The sequence below is a fragment of the Talpa europaea genome (genome assembly GCF_964194135.1).
Source record: "Talpa europaea genome assembly, chromosome: X".
NCBI classification, from domain to species: domain Eukaryota; kingdom Metazoa; phylum Chordata; class Mammalia; order Eulipotyphla; family Talpidae; genus Talpa; species Talpa europaea.
This window is the reverse complement of record NC_140081.1, coordinates 26132023-26150900: the sequence shown is the minus strand read 5'-3', so window position 1 is coordinate 26150900 and position 18878 is coordinate 26132023. Positions and strand designations below refer to the sequence as shown.

Genomic DNA, 18878 nt, shown 5'->3' with positions numbered 1-18878 from the left:
AGTATAATTTTAATCAGAATCTCACCTCACCATAATATGGTTATTACAGCTCTTTCTGTCTTTATATATCTGCCAAATATGAATTAGTAAGATTCAAATAGTTTTTATTAGATTTAAAATAATTGAATCTCAAACAGGATATAAGGGGGCAGAGAGAAATTGTACTCTCAAATTAGTAGTATAGTGAATCAAGAGTATTTGTACTTTTAATATAAACAGCAGAAAACCTCAAAAAGGAGGTAACACTGAAGAGAAACTTTAAACACCCTGAATTAATATGAGCTCTGTACTTCAAGAGTTGCTGAGATGAACTTTAAAAATTACTATTATCAAAAGATTTTTTAAAGTCTCTATTACCGATGTCATAGGATTCACGCCTTCTACACCTGGCTGACAAGCTTCTGCAACAGCTCGAACATGGCCATAACCAATGGCAGTTAACAACAGTTTGGCTATTTTGAGAGCATTGAGGTAGGCACCCCTTCGAGTTTCCATATCTGCATTTGGCAGGAAGTTATTTCTGGTTAGCATACTCAAGACAAGGGGTAGGCCACCACTTTTCAAGAAGTGAAACTGAAAATCAGAGGAATCATCAGCAAGAGGTGCACCAGCGGGCATTAACAAGGCATAGACAACCTAGGAAGGAAAAAAAAAAAAGAAGAGTGTATTAATAGGTCTTAAGAAGACAGCTTCTATTTTCCTTGTGATCACTACTAAGAAATTCTTGACCATTTTAAAAAATATTTCATTACAATATTATTCATGTTTTTGCACTGCAAGGCAAAATATAAAGAACATGTCATAAACTCAAAAGGAAAAAACCAACCTCTGTTAGGTATAGCACTTGTGAGGCTGAAGGGCCAAAGAAAAGTGAGTCAAGAGATGGACTAAGGCTGCTCTCTCCAAGTTTGGCATGGTCTAAACAAATAGCTCTTAATTTTTCTATTGTTGTGCTATCTGTAAGGAAAAAAGAGACGCAGTCTAAAACAAAACATAACCCATGTGTTCACAACATTTCACTTTTAATATTTCAAAGACTAATTCAGTATTAAATAACAATGAATGCAATAAAACTTCAGGCTAACTTTACATGACCTCATATGGATTAAAATCAACCAGGGTTCTTTAATCAGTCAACCCAAAGACAAAGAAGGCAGTCAACTCATCAGAAACCTCAAATCAACATGTTTTCCTTAGCCAGTGGATACGGGAAAATAATTCACTTCCAATTGAAAATAACAAAGGAAAAAAAATAACAAGTTCCTCCCTCCAATTTCTCTAATATTCGCCTTTATAACAATATACATTAACTGGACTGCTTTGTGGTATTCTAGAGATAGGTATTACCCAGTTTCACAGATGAAGTTTTGGAAAAAAAAAAAAAAAGTTTTGAAAAAAAAAATCACAAAAATTTGTCTAGGGTCAGAGTAGCAACAAGGAAGAATTGAACTCAAGATTTGAAGTCTAAGCCTTTGATTCATCTACAATAATGCAATTGTTATTACCTTTATTAAAGTTGGCTGTTTTAAATTTAGTTACTATACTATGATTTAATGACATATGAGTTAAGCATCATAGTAATTTTGCTGCTTGGACTGCCTGGCAAGCTCACTCTTGCCATCTTGTGGCATTATGCTCAAATTATAAAATCAAGGATTCTGAAGTGGGTTTAAAAATATCATTATGAAAGTTGATTCTGCTAGACTACTATTACTACTATACTATGATTCTGCTAGATACTACCATTAGCTAGATACTGGTAAATAAAAAATCTAAACAATACAACACATAAGAGATAAAGATTAAATGAACTTTTTGAAAGAAGCCTCAGCTAAGAATCTAATATTTAAACTTATTCTTTATCACAGTAATTAGAAAGAGGAGTAAGGTCAACAACGTTTTCTAAAAAAAAAAAAAGTGGTAATGGTAACAGAACAAGGCACTAAAAATCACCTGGGCCAATTAAACACGGTGCACTGAACTGTATTTATCAGTAATGCAACCACAAGCCCACTGAAATAAGAGTAAATTATAAAATACATAAAATCAAAAGGACATAAAAATAGTTGAAGGAACATTAAAGAGAGGCCAGCAAATGACTGAAGGTATATAGGAGGACAGAAGATAGCTGAACCAAGGAGCAAATGCAGGAAGTAAGGAGGAAGAAAAGTGGGTACCTATAAGTTAGTGCCCCCACTGAATCCTAGAAAAGCCAAGGATATGAAGACAACAGGTATGTTTGGAAAGTTCAGATGAATCAAAGGCCTAACTACAGAGTGGCTGAAGTCTGTGTAAGAATCAAGTTTCTAATCCTGCCTAATCCCAATAGAGCAATGAGGCCAGCAAGCAGATTTCTCACTTATGTAGAGACAGAAATATGGAATGCAGGAAGACTAAGAAGGTGGACTGGTACCTTGGTACCAGTACAAATAGATGTTTATTTCCTAATAGAGATACAGAAATTGATATAGGTATCTATTCCTTCCTCAGTCCAAATGAAAAGGCCTAAAAATAAAGACATACAGCAGTAATGCATAGAATTTAGTCTTTAAATTTTGTTCTAAATACCTAACTTAAAGGAGATATGGCTGATTCCAGGGCTGGGATTTAGAAAATACTAGATGAGCTTTAAACATCTTGTAAAAGAAAAGTATTAAAGTACTGGGAAAAAATGAGGATATATGAAAAAGGCACTGGGTTCATCTACTCACTGACCATAATATATGGGACAACTGAACATCCACACAATTATTACAATGGCTACAATGAGAAAGGTGGGTCTGTTTATGTCAGTTCTCCCAAGCAATTGTAGTCAGCACAAAACTGTGAATAACAAAATCCCAAACCAACCAAAGTTCACTGGCCTGGCAGCTGCACAGGCAGATACCCTTTACTAACTCTTTCAGGAAAACTGAAAATGAGCACATGCACCCAGGGCTCATCCTGGAAGTTATGTTCCCAGTTCTTTCATGACCTTTGGCAGATTTTCCTTGTCACTACCAACTTAAGGTAACCCATCTGTTCCAGCGCACCACTTCCATTTGTAAAATTATAGCACTCTCAAGCCAGCTACTTTCTTTCTATTGGTTTTGTCTTTTATTATTGCCCTGAGGCAGCCTTCAGCCATACCAAACTACCTGTGTGGGCTGTCCACATTATCTCCAAAGACACCATTTTTATTAGTGCTCTGCTTAAGCTATGTGAAAAGGCTTACTAGCCTAGGACATTACAGCCCCAAACAAAGGGAGGAGGACATCCCAGTGGGAGGGGAGAGGGAGTCCTAGGTAAGGACTTAGAGATCAATCAGAAGGTAAAGTCCAAACTATGGGTAGCTCAACATGAAGATTCATTCAGAGTAAGGAGGGTATCTACTGGTTGAAGTGAGGCCCATCATAAATATAAAGGAATACATATATTGAGAGCCAGAGTCCTACTACATAGAAAAATGGGTCTATGCCTACTACATAGACCAGTAAGAATGGCACACATCAAAGAAACAAGCAACAACAAATGTTGGCGAGGATGCGGTGAAAAAGGAACCCTCCTACACTGCTGGTGGGAGTGCAAACTGGTCCAAACCACTGTGGAAAGCTGTCTGGAGGTTCCTCAGTCTACTAAAAATGGAGCTACCATACGACCCGGCAATTCCACTCCTAGGGATCTACTCAAAGGACACAAAAACACTGATTCAAAAGAACACCTGTACCCCTATGTTTATAGCAGCACTATTTACAATAGGTAAAACCTGGAAACAACCCAATGCCCAAAAACAGATGACTGGATCAAGAAGATATGGTATATATACACAATGGAATATAATTCAGCAATCAAAAAAGATAAACTCATGCTGTTTGCAGCAACGTGGATGGAGCTAGAAGGAATTATGCTCAGTGAAATAAGCCAGAAGGAAAAAGAAAAATATCGGATGGTTTCACTATAACAGGAATATAGGGGAACCAAGTAAGACATCAGCATAAAAATAACAACAACAGGACAAAACACAAAGCAAAAACAGATAATTATAAACCAGAGACATACTGCAGGGGAGGAGGAGGGAGAGGGATCAGAAGGAGGGAGGGAGCAGAACAGGGGAAGGTGGTGATGGTGCACAGGTGCCTCGGGGAAGGAAATTCTATGGGGACTCAATCTGAGGGGGTGGGGGGAAGCAAATATTGTCAAAAAAATTAAAAACTGATAAATGTTAAAAGAAAAAAGAAAAAATGGGGCCTCCCCGGTGGCGCAGCAGTTGAGCGCTGGGTTGCGAAGCTGCCCACAGCCTCTGCAGCACCGGTTCGATCCCTAGCTGCCGGCAAGGTTCCCACATGGCACATAGACCTCTCTTGCCATGCCCGCTGCTCCCCTCAGCAGTGTGTTTCGTCAGTCTGCCTGTTCTGTTCCCCACTCTGGCTCTGGTGAATTCTCTCACCCTCCCCTGCTTCTGACCGTACCCAGTGCTTATATAAATAAATCTTTAAAATAAAAAAAAAAAAGAAAAAAAAAAAGAAAAAAAAAAAAGAAAAAATGGGTGGTGATCAGGTTGACTGATTAAGAATTAAATATGAAAATATGTTAAAAGAGGAAAAACTAAAACAAATCTTGTGAGATCAGACTGCAACTGGAGAATATGGTATGACCCCATGGTATTTTAATACCTACACTAATCAATCTATTCATCTCTGCAGTTATGTATACAAATATCCATGTTTAACACAAGAATTTAAGGGTCATGAAAAATCATGCCAGAAATTACAATCAAATGATTCTCTAAAAAGTTCTTGATTTGTACATCCAACTTTATTATAAGGTTTAAATATCCCCCAACCACAACTGTTTTTCAGTTGTTCAGGACTAAATGATCTGCCCCAGTTACGTTTCCCCACAAGTCCCACTATTTTTAGCACATAATTTTGCAGAACATTAGGATTTTGAAGAAAACACGTTATTAGGGAACAAAACACTAAAATGTGTTCATGAAAAACAAAATCTTATGGAAAAGGTCACTTCGAAGCAGTCTTGAAAATTTAGTAATAGACTAAATTTGGGGTAAAAGGTCAACAGAAGAACTGGAAAAAGTTAAGGAAACACTCCCAAAGCTGGAATAAAATGAAAAAAGATTCAGTAAATTCAATACCATAGTCACAGACATTTCAAAGACACACAAAAACATTGAGTAATACATGAGCAAGAAAGAATACAAATCTCTCACAAACTAGGAATCTCGCAGGCTGACTGAGTACCCAACATAAACAAAAAAAACTTCAAAGCATTTCACCATGAAATTTCAAAACTCAAGGATGAAAACAGTTTCCCAAAACAAAGATGACATGTAAAGAACAGGAATCAGGGGGACTTTGCTCTTCCTACCTGCAACATTATCAGGTAGACAGCACAAATTTTCAACTTAGAATTCTATGCCCAAACTACCAATCAAATGTGAGAGGGTTTGGTTGTATTCAGCTAAGCAACGCCTCGTAACAAATAAAACTGCCTTCCATGTCTTCCTTTCTGAGATAACCACAAGAAGGGTTAGGGTTAGCGAGAGGACACCTCAAGAATGGCCGATGATATGGGAGCCAGTGAACAGACTCATAGAAAAGTTGAAGAACAAAGTTCTAACCGGGGCCTCCCTGGTGGCGCAGGGGTTAAAGACAGTGCTATGAAGCCACTGTGGCCTGAGTTCCATCCCCAGCAGGCCAGGGGGCAACCCGCATGGCCCAGCAGACAAGTCTCACCCGCTGCTCCCCTCAGTAGTGTATTTCAGTCAGTCTGCCTGTTCTGCTCCCCACTCTGTCTCTGGTGAATCCTCTCACACCCCCACCCCCTCGCACCTCTGACCTATACCCCAGCTCTTGTATGCATAAATAAATCTTTAACAAAAAACAAAAACTCCCAAGCAGTAACTACGTAGTACACAAAGAACCAGATGAGAGGAGAAGTAGAAAAGTTCCAGGACAACAGTGAAGCTGAACATTAAAAGGGGAAATTACTTTGAGAATTAAAGGATATATGTGAAGAATGAGAGATAAGTTGTATAGAAAAAAACAAGAAAATGGAGACATTATTAAGTCCAGGGAAAAGGATGTCAGTAATCCATCTAACTATGCTTGATATACTCTTGAAAATATAAATTCTTAATATGAATTTAAGCAAAATTTGGGGGGATGTGGGATTAAACTCAAATTTTCATCTACATAATAGAAAAAACCACTAGATATCTACCAACAATAATGACTAAAATGACAAAGAAACAATTGTGTATTATTTACATACCTAAAAGTATAGAAATATACAAGAATAAAAGCTACAAATTAAAAGTGGTTGTTTCCACTGCTGGTGGGAATGCAAACTGGTCCAACCACTATAGAAAACTGTGTGGTGGCTCCTCAAATTACTAAAAATGGACATACCATATGACCCAGTGACTATTCCTAGGGATCAACCCAAAGGACACAAAAACTTGAGTTTGAAAGGAAACCTGCACTCCCATGTTCATTGCAGCACTATTTATTGGGTTGTCGGAAAAGCCATGATGCATTTTTGCTTGAAAACCATAGAAAAAAATGTCATGACTTTCCTGACAATCCAATCCAACAGCCAATATATAGAAATGACTTAAATGCCCCAAAATAATGATTTGACAGGATCAAGATGTGGTATGTACATACACATGGACACACACACACTCTGGAATACAATTCAGCAATCAGAAAAGACAAACTCATGCCATTCCCAGCAATATGGTTATAACTAGAAAGGATTATGCTCAGTGAAGTAAGTCAGAGGGAAAAAGAAAAATATCGGCTAGTTTCACTTATAGGAGGAATATAGGGAAACTGTACAAAAGAAAAGACAAAACTTGCAGGCAATCTATAGATCTGAGGCATACGGTAGGGGAGGGAGAAGGGTCAAAAAAGAGGGAAGAGCACAGGGACTATGGTGATGGTTCACAGGTGATGTGGTGGTAGGAGTTTTATGGGGAGTACACCACAGAGGAGAAATCAAATATTGTACAAAAATGAACAACAATGTAAGAAAATTAGTAAGTTCAATTAAAAAAAAAAAGTTGTTTCTAAGAAATAAAAAAATGCAAGGTTTTGGGAGCCAAATGGTGTCTGCTACAACTGTTGAGCTCTGTTGGTTTAACACATAAACAGCCATAGACAGTATGTATATAAATGAGCATGACTGTATGTCAATAAAACTTTGCTTTAGACACTAAAACATAAATTTTATATGATTTTCATGAGCCGCGAAATATTATTCCTTGGATTTATCAGTCATTTAAAAATTTAAAACTAATCATTATTTCTCAGTCTTTACAAAAACAGGCTGTGGGTGGATTTGTCCTTTGGGCTGTAGTTTGCCAAATCCTATTGTAGTTTATACTATAAACCATATTCCATCTAAAAAAAATTTCCTAATATACTCTGCTATTGTCCAACACATATTTTATCAACACTATTATTACTGTTGTCATTATTTTTTAATTCTTACCTGGTGGCATAAGTTTCATAAGTACTCTTGCTCCATCTCTAAGAGGTGGCATATTCAGGCTGCTACCTAAGTCTGCAACTTGCCAAAGGAAAGAGATGTATCTGGGATGCAGTGACATTATCTAGAATACAAAATACACAAAATATTAACCTGTAAAATATACTTCCCCCAAAGGAAAAGTCCCTAGATAAATTTAATCTCCATACTTTTATTTATGTCATTTTTACTTTATGAAATCCTCTGCCTTCCCTATCTTCTCACCTTTATAAATCCTTCATGATGAAAATGAAATACAACATCCAAGCCACCTCGACTAATTCGGTGTTACAACTCTTTTGCCATTTTGCTAAACTTTTTCATCATACACACAAATTGGACTCTGTACATACAAAAGTCTGCCATGCGCACTAACAGGTAAGTTATTAATTCAATTTCTATAGGGAACCAAATAATTCTGACACTGAAGAAGCTACTATTATCGCAGACATTAAAATTCTTCTGGGGAGGTGTGGAAGGAGAGGTTAATAAAGGGAGAAGTCACTATTCTCCTTAGATACAAGACATGTTACTAACAATCTGAGCTAGACTACTGATTCTTTCCTAGAAAAACAGTTCTGCAGAAAGGATTCATTTTTGTGGTACAAATACAAAATACTGTTCTATCTTTCTAAATTTACATATTCATTGTAATTATAATGTATAATAAATAGACCATTTCTGTATAAACCTAAAATCTACAGGGAAATGTTTTAAATGTCAACCAAGTTACAATCGCCTTTCAATTTATTATGAAGTTAATGATTTACTATGTAGCCATTTTATGTTTTGCCTCTAATTTGATTATTTGATAATGTTCCGCAAGGAAAAAAATGTACTATTCTATTTAGTACTTTTTTTCTCAAAGAACCTACCATGCCTTGAATACAATAGGTCAAAAACTATTTACTCACCACCCCAGGCAAACAGCTTTCCACTTCTGGGTTGGGACCATCACTGTAATGATTACCATGGTTTCCAGGAGATCCAGTTGAGGAATCGGAAGAGCTATCAGGACTTGAAGGCATATTGGAACTTATTTGTGTAAGTTTGGCTGTAATTAGCTGAAAATGGTAGAATACATTATTATCAAACTTAAGGAAAATTACACAAAACACTAATATATTGCCAAATAAAAAATCTATATGCTGTACTTTCAGAAACATAATTTAAAAAGTCATGTCTAAGTCATAACTACTTAGTTTCATTTTCAGAAATTCTTTACTATCTTGTAGGTACCATGATGTCTGTCTTTTTTTTTTTTTTTTTTAAAGATTTATTTCTTTCTTTATACAAACAAGCACTGGGTACAGTCAGAAGTGCGGGAGGGTGAGTGAGAGAATTCACCAGAGTCAGAGCGGGGAACAGAACAGGCAGACTGACGAAGTATACTGCTGAGGGGAGCAGTGGGCGCGGCAGGAGAGGTCTGCGCTCCATGCAGGACCCACGCCCGGCCACTGGGGATTGAACCGGCGCTGAGAGGCTGCGGACAGCCCCGCAACCCAGAGCTCAACCGCTGCGCCACCAGGGAGGCCCGATGCCTGTCTTATTAATGTTATAATCCAAACACTTAATATAGAGCCTTACACATAAAAGATGCTCAATTAACACTTATGGAATGAAATGCTGACTACTGAAAAGTTCTAGTTTTGATCTTCTTCAACAACATAGTAATTATAGATACTTACCGACTTATCTTTTAAGTTTAATTGTCCAATCAACTTTCTGTCGTCTGCAGGATCTATCAGTTCACCGCCCACAAAAAGCTCAATTTTTGTATGGGCTACATTGGCTTTAATACGATTTAGGATACATCGTCGTACAGAGCCAATTGTATCATTTGTATGAGACCATACATCCAAATCATCAACCTGTCTGCCCTGGTTTGGAAATCGAACTATAAAAGAGAGGTGTTTACCACGAAAAGCTCTGGAGGGAAAGAAAAGAGTTAAAACATCCTATTGAGCAATGTTTCATATCTGTTGCAAAGAAAATTAAGCAAGTTTAGGATACTTATTATTTTTAGGATCTTGAAAATAACTTATTGTTTAACTTTAAACATCTTAAGTAATCTTCAAAACAAAATAATCATATTTCATTGTTGTTACTCTTGTACCTAGGGTCACAAAAAATGATGTGTCTAGTTGTAAGAAATGAGGAACACAACATACCTAGGGTCACAAAAAATGATGTGTCTAGTTGTAAGAAATGAGGAACACAACTATTTTTATGGTGTAAAAGCCCAAACTCACAAAGATCATTAGAAGATAAACTTGAGAGTATTAGGAAAAGTTTGAGTTATCAACAAAAATACTAAGATGTACATTTTTTCCCAAAACTCTTAATACCAAAATTTATTCCCCCCCAAATATTTACATTTGGTATATTATCTTCTTACAGGTCTGACACAAAATATTAAGTCATATTCAAGAATAACTTTCTATAGTTTCCTGTTTTAAGAGAAGTTAAGAATATTGATGGTACTCATTTCCAGAAATATTTAAAAAAGAAAAAAAAACCCTACATTTAGTAAAAGAGAATGTCCTACCAAAAATAGGAAACAAAACTGGGGAAAAAAGATCTATTAAAAAAAGATTCTTTAAGACTCAAATAATGTTTCCAATGGGCAAGACACATACATTTTCAAAAATGACAACTTTCCTCACTCTTGTGTACATCATAACTTAAAAACCAAGAAGGATATCAAGTAATTTAGAAGTGGCACTGGTGGATAAGTTATACACAAACCTTGACATAGGCAGAATAGTTCTTTCCTCATGATAATCGCTGTCACATTCATTTATATATTCCCTTAAAACAGTTAATACTCGAACCATTCGAACAGCTTCCTGTCTTGCACAATTAATACTGTCTTTGTCACCATCCAAAACACACAACGTGTCATAGGAGGCTTTCAAACGATCAAAGCAAGACTGAATGAAGTCTTCATGGATCACCACCTAACAAAAAAGGGCCCAATAAAAACAGTTCAGGTTGCTTTGGAAAGTTAAAATTTTATATATACAAACAATAATCCAAAGAAAGATAGCAACAACCAATATAAAGGTAGCTATCATATCTAACGAGATTCCTAAAGAGTCCACACTGATAATAAAACACACTGTATTTTGTCATAGGAAGCTAGTTATGCAATTCAACAAGTAGAAACTATATATTCAGAAAATGAACTTTCAACATTAGGTGGTACAATCAAAATAAATTCCTCAGAAATCTCTTGCCATAATTATCCTCAAAACAACCCCAATCACTTCAAGATAATTATCAAGACAAGATTCATTTAGAGAATTTTCTATATGAGAGAAATATGAGTAAACATTTTAGATCTTTTTTATGAATTAAAACAATTCTTAGTTAACTCTATAGAAAAACATAAACAGTAGTTGTTCAATCAGTATTCTAATTTGTAGACATTTTAATGAATATCAATCCTCACCTGATTGACTTGGAGCCTCGGACCAAGGTTTGTATATATCTCTTTAAGGAGATCTATAGCTCTGCTGGCAATATCATCATTACTCTGAATCACGACCTAGGTTCAAAAGATTCAAGTGTCAATACCTTTCAAAAAATATTTTCAGTTTGGCATTTAAATCCAAACCATATGCTCAGCTATTTTAAATATAGTATTCAGATTTAAGGGTATTTTGGTAATCAAATAAATTATGTGAGACAACACAAAAAATAATAAAAGCAAAATTCAACTCTCTGAATAGGGGGATTTACAAATGGAAGACACATTTTACTAACAATAAAATATGCATTGAGACAAGTATTTTAACCCTGCCCATTCAACAACTTGTTAATCACAAATTGAGAAACAGTAACAGGCAATTCAAATCAGTGAAAAGCGAATAAAGATTATATAAGATACAGATTAGCGTAAATGGTTATACAACCAAGCCCATTTCCATAAATCTTCAACATCCATTCATTTGTGTTACTGGTTTTCAAGTTATGTGCAGAACTCTAAGGGACTCTGAGGAAATGTTTTAGGGCTGATCCCTGTTAATAGGCGGGGGGAGGATGGAGCACAAGTGAATGAGCAGAAAAAAACAAGTGTTACATTTTGAAGTACTATGTAAATTGATTTTTGAAAAGGCTTTCTGCTTTTTAAAAGTGTACCCAAATCTTGCATAGAAATATTTTATACCCATGAAAGTATAAACTACTAAAATCAGGTCAGATTTCTAAAGACAGTAATATTAGTATAAAAACAATATAAATTGTCCTTGAGGGCATTATGCTAAGTGAATTAAGGCAAAGAAAGACAAATACCTTATGAATTCTCTGTATGTGGAATCTTAAATAACTGATATCATAGATATGGAGAACAGATTGGTGGTTATCAGAGGTAGGGTCATGGAGGGTGAGTGATAATGGTGAAGTGGTTCAAAGATACAGACTTGTAGTTATAACTAAGTCATGGAGACATCATGTACAGTATGGTGACTACAGTGAAAACAGTGCATTGTATATTTCAAAGTTGCTAAGAATACATCTTACAAGTTCTCATCACAAGAAAAAAAAACTCTGCAACTGTGTGATGATGGATGTTAGATTTATTGTGATCAATTCACAACATGTATTTATCAAGTCATTAAGTTCTATACCTGAAACTAATGTCAATTCTCTCTATATATACACATACACACACACACACATGCACACACGCATGCATTCTCTCTTTCTAAAAGTAGAGATAGTAGTCCTGGAGGTAATACTTTATTCCTTGGGTATTTAAAAATTTCTTGAGTTAAACAGTGCCAATAAAGTATACATTTATAAGCCCTTCTAAAATAGTCTTCTTTTCTGTTGTCTATTTTAGTATTAAATGTATAATAACCTAAAATTAACACTGAAAGGGGAAGAAATGCATCTACATTGAACAGTAAAAGGGGAGAACAATTCTTCCATTGTGGTGGGGTGGGCATGAAAAAATCTGTATCATTAGTGCACTTCTAAACATACTTGGGGACAGAGTCTGAGTCAAGAGAAAAGAACAATGGAATGCTAGTGGCAGAAGGAGTAGGGAAGGGAGAGATGCAAAAAACCCAATGACAAATGACATAATGGATAAAGATGAACTATCACTCATTACCTCCTGGGACAAGCATCAGAGCAGCATACATATGCTGCTAATGCAAAATTAATTTACATATAATTTAAATGCAAAATTACAGCTCCTTAACCTATTTCAAGAACTATATCAGAGGATATGTTTACAAAATTCCTACTTTTCACTTACCCTCCAAAGGTAGTCTAATCCTATTAACTCCAAATCATCCATCATATATGCCCTCCTTTTTGCTACTAATTTTCCTTCTCGACAATTCACAGCTTTGAAGAATCGCTCAAAACATTTCATTCCATTTTCAGTTAATAGGGAAGGATCAAGCTGAAGAACATTACTTTCAAAGAAGTCCTTATTAATATCAGGATCCAAGTCTGGTTCATCCCCCATTAATTTGGAATACCACTTAAAACAGGCTTCACGATCACAAAGGTAAACTGCATTCTCTGCTAAACATTTCCAGATTTGTTTTGCCTGAGGAGCACATAGCCAAAGTTGACCATCCTTCAGTAAAAATCTTGGGAAAACATAAAAAATTAGCAATTAGATGTAAGTTTTATCTTGAAGGGCAATAGAGCAGTATATGATTAAATGATCCATTTATGACAATTATATTTTAACTACAGGCAAAAGTTGTTAAGGCTTTCAAAAGAAATTACTTTTAAGCTTTCACCTGGTATTAAAAAATACAGGTATTCCTCATTCATTCACTCATTCAGCAAGCAGTTATCAGGAACTTACAAAGTGTTGGAAAATCTGCTAGGTGACTGGACTCAAACTGAATAAAAATATTTGTTCCCTAACTTAAACAGGCCATTCTGAAAGTATGTTTAATAGGTCGAGTTTACCATAAAAGATTTGGGCCTACTTGGTGGTGTATGGGTTAAGTGTCAGTGCTATCAAACTATCACCACTGTGACCCGAGTTCAATCCCCCAACAGGGAGCTAAAATACCTAAGCTGCAGCAGACTTCTCCTGTCTCGCCCACTCCTCGCCTCAGCAGTATATTTCAGTAGATATGCCTGCTCTGCTCCCCACTGTTTCTCGGTGAATCCTCTCACTTTCACACCTCTGGCCTAAACCCCAGTTCTTCTATGCATAAATAAACAAATCTTTTATAAAAAAAGAATACAAGATTCAGCATTCTGTCTATATGATGCCACTAGAGAATGAGGTATTACACTAAGTGACTTTCAGATAACCAACTCATTTTTAAGAGTTAAAAATGCTTAAATTTTTAATACTTTCTGATGACCTAATATCATTAGTAACTGTTCACATTAAACAGGATGCTTTGCAATTATTGAGTGATGTTCTCTGGTGGCGTTTTAGTTTTGTGATGGGTGGTCATTAAAATAAGAAAGGTGAATTCTGTTAGAACTACAGTCTCTTCCTTCAGCTACCTTTCTATTTCTCTGAGCATTCATTCAATCTTCCTGTCTAACACAGCTATGAATGGTAGACAAAGAGAACACCTCATTTGATTATATCACCTAATTTTCAGTGAGCAAAATGTTGGTTCCATTCCTGTTGACAGAGTAAGGAACAAGTATTTAATGTCAGGTAGGTTCCCTCTACATTTCAAAACATCTTGGGATCTTAATTCTAGGGTCTTTGATAATTTCATAAGATTGCAGAGCTTAAGGGCCTCTAACAACTAGTCCTACAACTAACTCTGTCCTTTAATTTATAGATATGAAACTGAGGTTCAACGTGACAAAAAGAAGTTGTTTTCAAAGTTTTTCTTTTTTAAAAGACAACAGTAGAGAGCATGCTAGTAAAAATTCCAGTTGGAAGCACAATGTATAAAATAAAAGCAGAGTTGTTCCAGTTGTTGGGAGGAGGTAGAAAGAAAGGAGAGAGATAAAACTTTCTACTTTTTTTAAAAACCTTGGAGGAAGCACCTCAAAAGCTCTAAGGCTCCAAGGTTAAGTTTGAATAAAATCACTTGGGTCTAATAGAAAGAGCACAGACTTTTAAGTCAGATACATCACAGTAGTGCAACATTACTACTTACTTGGATGTGTGACTTCAACAAGCTACCTTAAAACTATTTTTTTTAATCAAATGTGATTAACACCTGCCTCTGCTGAGGATTAAAGTGCGTAACACAGGCCACATAAACACTGGATAAAGTTAAGTTCCCTTTTCTCAAATGATTTGCTGTTTGTCACTATATACTAATAAGAGCAGGGACTAGAAAAGGCTTTAATAAAGCAAAAATGCTCATAATTACTTTTTCTGTACTAGGAAATTTAAGGCATAGACATAATAACAATTGCTCACTCTGGCACTGAGGAAGCAGGCCTTTAATCCAGGTGTTTGAAAAATAAAACACATACACAAAACAGTTCACTTTAAACAAATGGCAAATTTCTTGAAATCTGATGGCTAGTTTCTTCTGACATCAAAACCATGTAAATAAACCCCCTCACTATATTAAAAAAAAAATAAATGCAACAGATTTTCTTAAGCGCTAACAACCTGGTTATTTCTCTAAGTACACTTATGATGTCAACATGCTCTTTCACTACATGATGTGGGTTTTTTTTTTTTAATTTATTTATGCATACAAGAGCTGGGGTACAGGCGACCAGCAGGTGAGACAGAAGGGGTCTGTCTCACCATATGGGTTTCTCCCTGTCCAGAATTCGTGCTGCAGAGGCTGCGGATTGCCTCACAATACGGTGCTTAACCCCTTGTGCCACCAGGGAGGCTACATGATGTGGTCTCTAAATTCACGAGAGACCACTCATCAATTTCAAATCTGTATGTGTATAAAATCATTAAACACTAAATATCATAGAGAAAATCAGCTTTGGACTACTACTAGCTTTTAAGAGAATAGACTTCTTTTCCTGATCATCCTATCAGACTGCTAACACAGGACTTCATATGATCCTCTCAGTCACTGCTAGAAAACAGCATCCCAGAGGACTCTAAGCAGTCTTTCAAAGTCCTGGTCCAACAGCCCTTTGCTCCCATTTTCCTTGTGTTTACGGTATCATGAGGGTCAGCATGGTTCTCTAGCTGTTTGTGTCAAAAACATGAAAATTTGTTCTTTAAAAGCAAACCTCTTTGCAGTATAAACAAATACAAAGAACAGAAATCTATATAAAGAGCTAAAAATGTGTTCTCTTCAAATAACAAAAATGGTAACTCAGCCAGTAGTCAAACAATATTTAATAGTGAGCACATAGGGAAATGTCCTGTAACTTTTGCAATTAATGATTTCCATGTAGAAAAATAAAAAATGACAAAGGGAAAATTTCACCTAACAATGACCTAGCTATACACCATATTAACTGTGTCTGAAACAGAGCAACACTAATTGTTAAAAACAAACCTAAGGAAGTTAAGCCGTTCTTGGACTTCTTGAACATGACTGTATCTACTTCCCAGCCTCACAGTTTGCGGGTCATAGTCTTCATGGTCTGCAAATTAAGAAAAATCATGCATTATACACATGGACACCCATATCACTGTTCACTTTAGCCAAAGGAATTCATTAAAAAGTCAATTCCTTATCACTGAAAATCAACCCACATCTACTAATTATTGCTTTCTAGGCCTATGCAATACTTAATTTCTGCACAAAAATAAACTTTTTCTTTTATATAACAAAAAGAAAATGGTCCACTAAATGTGGTATCAAAGTAACTTTTCATCACAACACCTTTGCCTAGTCTTCATACTCAATGTTGTAATATGTGACTACAGCTTAAGACTAACCTGAGTGGTCTGTGAAGGTACATCACCAAAATGTTTTCAACTTTCTGCTGTTATACTAAAAACTATCTTCATGGAGAACAAAAACACTTTGCTATAAAAAATAAATTGTATTGGGCCTCCCCGGTGGCGCAGCGGTTGAGCGCTGGGTTGCAAAGCTGCCCGCGGCCTCAGTGGCGCCGGTTCGATCCCCGGCTGTTCCCCGGCCACGGGAGGAGGGTCCCACATGGCGCGCAGACCTCTCCTGCCGCCCGCTGCTCCCCTCAGCAGTGTGCTTCAGTCCTTCTGCCTGCTCTGATCCCTGCTCTGGCTCTGGTGAATTCTCTCACCCTCCCGCGCTTCTGACTGTACCCAGTGCATGTATAAACAAAACAAACAAACAAACAAATAAATAAAAATAACATGCCTCTATTAAAAAAAAAATAAAAAAAAAATAAATAAATTGTATTACTAATTTCTACCTAGGATGTTAAGAATAACACAAGATGTCATTCTGGTAGGCCCAGCTTAAGTTGGATTCCTTTGGGGGTGGGGGGGAGTTGGTTTCTTTGAAATTCCATTTAAAAATATTTTTCCAGATAAATTTATGTAATATCATTCTGAGTCCCCCCCCCACCCCCCACCCCCAAATAATCTACCAAATAGGCACCTTCTGCTTTTGGAAAGAAGGGAAAACCTGTACATATTATGACTAACTTCTTTCTTAGTCAACAAAAAAGGACCTAAACATATATTATGTACTTCCATGTAAGTTAATTTCACCAGGGCTCAAGACTTGAAACATTACTTCTCAGGTTTCCTTAAGAAACTGGAAAGAATATTTAATTCTATGTAGTAATTTTCTTTTTCAAAGCACTAGTCTTGAAGTTTTCTGAATAAACAATGGATTTCAGCTGTCTATATATATATATATATATATTGGTGGGACCCTCACCGGTGGCTGGGGATCGAACTGGCACTGCAGAGGCTGAGCGCAGCCTCACAACCCAGCGCTCAACTGCTGCGCCACCAGGGGAGGCCCTTCAGCTGTCTATTTTTAATAAGGAATTTGTGAACAGCTTTATTTACTTGACAGGTTCTTAGGGGAAATTTAAACATTTTTCAAATTTAGGACAAGCTTCAAAAATAATATATGGATCATTTTATAACTTTTACTCATCTTCACCAGTTGTTTACACTTTAGCCCATTTTCTTCATTAGTTGCCACACATATGTTTTTTCTATTTCATAGTTGGAGACAAGTTCCTCTACCCCTAAATACTTCAATGAATATTTCCAAATAACAAGGACACTTATATTAACGAAAGTTATAAAATTAAACACAATACAATTATCTAACTCAAAGTTTCTCAATAGCACACTATTGACATTTTGGGTTGGATAACTGTTGTGTGAACTGTCATCCTAGTAAATGTCATCCTAGTAAATGTGAAGTATTTTTTTGTCATCCTAGTAAATGTGAAGTATTATCTCAGTGTAGTCTTGCTTTCCATTTCCCTGGTAACACCAATGCCATTGATAATCTTTTCATGTACCTATTAGCGTGTGTGTATCTTTGGGGAAAATGTCTATTCAGATCCTCTATTTCTTAATGGCTTGTTACATTGTTGAGTTCCAAGAGTTCTTTATATTTTTTGGGGACAGGTCCCTTAGCAGATACATGACTTGCAGGTATTTTCTCCCGATAAAAGGCTGCTCTTTTACTTTCTTGATGGTATCGTTTGCAGCAGTTCAATTTTTAATTTTGATTTAGTCTTATAATATACAACTTTTTTTGTTCCCGACAATTGTGCTTTGCTTAACCCAAGGCATCGTGTATTTATGCTTCTTTTAAGAATGTTACTTATATCTTTACATTCATGATTCACTCTAAGTTAATCTTTTTTCTAAGATTTATTTATTTATACAAGCACTGAGTACAGTCAGAAGCGGGGGAGGGTGAGAGAATTCACCAGAGCCAGAGCAGAGATCAGAACAGGCAGATTGATGAAGTACACTGCTGAGGGGAGCAGCGGGCACGGCAGGAGAGGTCTGCGCGCCACGTGGGACCCTCACCCAGTGGCCAGGGATCGAACCGGTGCTGCCGAGGTTGCGGGCAGTTTCACAGCCCAGTGCTCAACTACTGCGCCGCCGGGGAGGCCCCACTCTAAATTAATCCTTATGAATGTTGTGAGGCGGGGGATCTAAAGTACATTCTTAATCTTTATGAATGTTGTGAGGCGGGGGATCTAAGTACATTCTTTTAGATGTGGATATCCAGCAATATTTATGAAAGAATATTTCTTCTCCATTCAATAGTCTTGGCACCCTTATAAAAATCAATGATAAAGGGCGGCTTATTTCTGCACTGTAATTATAATGCACTGATACATAAATCTATCCTTATGTCTGTACTATACACTGCCTGATTTAGTGTTATTTTGTACAATGTTTGGAAATCAGTAACTATGAGTGAGTCAACCTTGTTTTTTAATGAAGATTGTTTTGGCTAGTAAGGTCTCTTGCCTTTCCATGATTTTCAGGATCA

The 18878-nt window shown here is 36.4% G+C and overlaps 1 protein-coding gene across 4 annotated transcripts in view; it reads right to left on the bottom strand.

Annotated features, from left to right (window-relative positions):
• The window catches only part of USP9X (ubiquitin specific peptidase 9 X-linked), a gene marked incomplete at both ends in the record, with an annotated part of 89626 nt that overhangs the window by 37846 nt on the left and 32902 nt on the right, over positions 1-18878 (bottom strand). For all 4 annotated transcript variants that reach the window (XM_084258625.1, XM_084258627.1, XM_084258626.1 and 1 more), the window contains 9 exons: positions 358-636; positions 827-957; positions 7495-7615; positions 8445-8594; positions 9219-9459; positions 10279-10490; positions 10985-11080; positions 12797-13139; positions 15969-16056. In XM_084258625.1, coding sequence (XP_084114751.1) covers positions 358-636; positions 827-957; positions 7495-7615; positions 8445-8594; positions 9219-9459; positions 10279-10490; positions 10985-11080; positions 12797-13139; positions 15969-16056 — 1661 coding nt within the window. The remainder of the gene's footprint in view (positions 1-357; positions 637-826; positions 958-7494; positions 7616-8444; positions 8595-9218; positions 9460-10278; positions 10491-10984; positions 11081-12796; positions 13140-15968; positions 16057-18878) is intronic.